At 44.6% G+C, this 4,323-nt stretch overlaps 1 protein-coding gene across 1 annotated transcript in view; it reads left to right on the top strand.

The window, feature by feature from the left end:
- The first annotated feature begins 4,116 nt into the window (after positions 1 to 4,116).
- The window catches only part of MBD2 (methyl-CpG binding domain protein 2), an 83,341-nt gene continuing 83,134 nt past the window's right edge, over positions 4,117 to 4,323 (top strand). The window contains exon 1 of the mRNA XM_027868789.1: positions 4,117 to 4,318. Coding sequence (XP_027724590.1) covers positions 4,132 to 4,318 — 187 coding nt within the window. The 5' untranslated portion in view covers positions 4,117 to 4,131. The remainder of the gene's footprint in view (positions 4,319 to 4,323) is intronic.

The following is a 4,323-nucleotide window of genomic DNA, read 5'->3' as shown; positions in this document are numbered from 1 at the left end:
AAGCAGCCTTTCTATTTTACTGTTACTGTGCTTTCCCTAAGCTGGAAATGGCTGGCTACTGGAGGGTTTGCCAAGACTTGGAAGTTACAGAGGACTACTGATGCTCTTCGTGTTTGGAAGAGGGAAGAAATTGTTCAGGTTTCTTCTTTTCATCACCCCTATCTAGAGAAGCTAACCAGGATATGAAAACTATGTCTAGTTAAAGCTATATTTTTGGAATGTGCAGCTTAATTTGACTGTTAGTTGATCTTAAATTCCTTGACATTTTATACTTTAATACTTCAAAGATTCATAATTTTTTTGGTATAAGTCCACCTTCCTGCAACACATATCACAACCCCTTTATATATCAGTAGACTGTCTCGGTGAGTTGTTGCTGCTAAAGAATTCATCACCCTGTGGCCAATGTGGTGATAATCACTCTGTACTTAGGCAGGTTGATTCATAAATAACAGACTTAAAATTCCTCAGCGTCTCTACTCAAAGCTTCTCTAGTTTGGTGGAGATTCTCCTTTGTTGATTGCAGACTTCAAGAACTCAGAATTACCTCAATTTCAGCAGAAGGAAGAGAGTTTTGCAGAATATTTTAAAAATACAATAAAAGTAGTGTTGTTAGAAAGTTCATTTGGAAGACAATATTTTGGATGTTGCCAATTTAGTTAACCGTTAGCTAGCATACTTCTTAATTATGGTGAGGGAGCAAGGTAGCCCACTACTGGTCTCCTGGCTTTGTCATTAACTTCTGGTTTAGCCTTGGACAATTACCTAACCTCACTGGATCTTAGTGTACTCCTTTGTAAAATGAGTGGTCTATATCACATGATTTCTAAGGTCCCTTTCATGTTAAATCTATGATCTTATAAGACCACAGGATGTAATTTGAATTAATTCTTGTTAACTGAGAGATTTTAAAATAAGCAATACATTTCTGGGCCCCATTACTCTACCTACCCCATTATCTAATATTCTGGCTAGCAAAACATTTTTTATTATAAATGTCTGACATTATATGCATAGTCAACTCTTGATTAACCACAAATGAGTTAAATGCTGACTTTTTTGTTTATCTCTGCTCACCAGGACACTTCTCCCCCACTGATGATATGCCACATTCCAAGTTCCAGTCCACAGATAAGTTTGGGAAAAACCAAGTGTGGATTAGGGTCAGGAGAAGAGAAAGGTGAATAAGCATATGTGAATATATTAATATTTCTGTGAAAGACTCATTTATACATGAATAATAGACAGTTGATTGAACTTAAATTGACCTGAATTTTAAAATATTTTTATTTCCCCTAGCGTGTTCGATATGACACTCAAAGAAAATGCAATTGAATTAAACAAATAGGCATGGCACCATCTTCTCAAACATTTTATTTTTGTCACTGTGCCTTCAGAATGAAGTTTGGGTTATGCGTTTGCAGATAGAGATTAATTCTGTATCAAACTGAAATAGCCTTTGGCAGTGGGTAAAGTGATCATTCAATATTAAGTAGAATCCATCAAGACAAAAGCCATTTAGGTTACAATTTTAATCTGGTTTGGGGGAGAGGCTTTAAGAGGTCTGGGCATTTCCAGGTTAACCCAAGAGTTCAGGTCCACTGTCCTGAGGGTCTGGAAATAATACTGGGGAGTTGGAATGTACCAGGCTGCATGGTATAGTGACAAAGACACTGAACACATAGTCATGTAACAAGGCAATGGCACTGGAAAAAGGAGAGAAGAGAGCCAGAGAAAGAGTCACCCTTTCTGCCTAGTGATCAGTAAGGGGGTTACTTCATCATCTCAAATCCAAGCAGTTCAACACTGAGTCACAAACGGTTGGAAGCAGCCATAGGCTTGTTATCTCTAAAGGATCCAAGTTCTGAGTCACACATGGGGTTGGTCAGAAACAGGAAGAACAGCTTTATGTTCCACAGCATGGTCCCATTACACAGAGAATACCAGGGTCCCATTCAGCTTTTTAATTTACTGGTCATATAAAGCTGGGTAAGTCATTTAATCTCAGTTTTCTCATCTGTAAAATGGGATAAGAATATTTGCACTTTACAATGCCTGGAACATAGTTGTTCCTCCTTCATTTTTTTTCTTTCTTTTTTTTTTTTTTTTTTTTTTCTATGAGGCAGTTGTTCCTCCTTCATTTTTTTTTCTTTCTTTCTTTTTTTTTTCTTCTATGAGGCAGTTGGGGTTAAGTGACTTGCCCAGAGTCACACAGCTAGTGAGTGTTAAGTGTCTGATGCCAGACTTGAACTCAGGTCCTCCTGATTCCAGGGCTGACACTCTATCCACTGCACCACCTAGCTGCCCCTTCCTCCTTCATTTTCAAAGATGACCAATGACATCACTGGGTAAAGTCTTAACTCTTGGGTAAATAAGATTGAAGTGAGGCAGAGTTGCACAAAATTGTCAGCCTCACTCTCTCTTCTAGAGTCATAGCAGTCCAGTGGCAAGGCAAAAGTCAGGATGACTTGCAATGGCCCAGGATGGAAGGTCTGATTAAGCTCTAAGAAGTCCACAGTGCCTGCTTCAGTCACCTTCATGGCTGTTGGAAGGAGTTTTTCTCATCACCTCATTACACCCTGGAGACATCTTCACATGTTTGGCGCAGACATCCCCCTAACTCACACACAGGTCTGAGGCCTGTGGGTTACTCTCAACCTGGTTTATCCAGTTCTCCCAGACAGTTTTACTGGGGTGTGGCCACTGTGCATGCTATATAGCTCCTTGGAGGCACAGGTTAGAGTTGAGTGACAGGTGGACACCAAAAGAGGATTAGCAACCTGAAAAGGGCACAGCAAGCCCTCACACCAGAGGTACTAGTCCTCTCTGAACACCCCATATACACCTGGCACATAGGAGGTGGTATATAAATACTAGTTATTATTATTTACCCACCTAACCTGCTAGTTTAAAGCACCAAGCAAAAGGCATGGGGCAGTGCTTTGCAGGGTTCTTAGTTCCTGATTGATTAAATTTCAAAATATCAAGATGCCCCCAGGCCTATATTGAGATGATCTCTGGTGATCTTCTTTCCATAATGTCATACATGTACCCTTCTTCCCCTCCTCACCCCCACCTTTCTAACTTTGGGAACAATAATTTAATTCACACTACTGCTCCTGGAAAAGACCAGTCAATAATTGTCCTATGACTCAAAACTCCTCACTTTCCTATATTTGTATTCTTCCCTCTTAAAATGTAAATGACTTGAGGGCAGAGACTGTCCTGCTTTTTATATTTGAATCTCTAGCATTTAGGATTAGATTGGCTCATGGTACACTTAATAAATACTTTTGAATACATTCCTTAAATATAAATATGCTATCAGGAGACCTTTACTCTTAGGACATCCCTAGAACTGGTACAGTGTAAAAAAAGCATTGGATTGAGGATCAGGGTTCAAATCCCTACCCTGCTATTTATAACATGCCCCCTATGAAAACTTACTTCCTTTTTGCTAAGGCCTCAGTTTCCCTATCTGTAAAATGAGAAGGTTGGACTAGATGACCACTAAGATCCCTTTCAGTTTTGACTCCCTAAACCCATAACCAGACCAGACCTCTTCAGAGCTCCCTGGACACTGGCAAGTCAAGCCCTTTTAAAGTGCTTTGAGATCTTAATGGTAAAACTGAAGCTTTGGGGAGAAGGGATAACTGCCCTGAACTTGCCAAGTTGATTTTTTACGAGTTACAAACTCTTCTTTGTCATTCCCTCATCTACTAAGAGTAAACTGAACTAAGACAAGCAGAAGAGGCGACCCTTGGATCAAATCCTAGCAGCGTCCACTGCTGCTCCAGGCCCTCAGAACTTGCCCCATAAACGGCTCCCGCCCTTCCCCCACCCTGGGGTCGGGCACGCGCCCGGTGGAGGGGTGGGGTGAGTGGGAGGGGGAGGGAGGCGAGGGGCGGGGCTTCGAGGGGGGCGGGGACAACATGGCCGCCCAGGGCACTTGGAGGACCCGAGAGGCGGTGTCCGCGGCCACGCCCCGGGCGGGAGGGCCGCTCTGGTGCGTGCCCGCTCTATGATGCTCGCGCGCGTCCCCCGCGCGCCGCGCCGCGGGCGGGGCGGGTCTCCGGGATTCCAAGGGCTCGGTTACGGAAGAAGCGCAGCGCCGGCTGGGGAGGGGGCTGGATGCGCGCGCACCCGGGGGGAGGCCGCTGCTGCCCGGAGCAGGAGGAGGGGGAGAGCGCAGCGGGCGGCAGCGGCGCTGGCGGCGGCTCCGCCATAGAGCAGGGGGGTCAGGGCAGCGCGCTCGCCCCGTCCCCGGTGAGCGGCGTGCGGAGGGAAGTCGCTCGGGGCGGCGGCGGCGCCGGCCGCGGCCGG

This window comes from Vombatus ursinus, unplaced genomic scaffold, assembly GCF_900497805.2.
Source record: "Vombatus ursinus unplaced genomic scaffold, bare-nosed wombat genome assembly UNPS02014791.1, whole genome shotgun sequence".
Classification (NCBI taxonomy): Eukaryota; Metazoa; Chordata; class Mammalia; order Diprotodontia; family Vombatidae; genus Vombatus; species Vombatus ursinus.
Note: the sequence above shows the minus strand (reverse complement) of the source record. Positions and strands in the feature narration are given on the sequence as shown.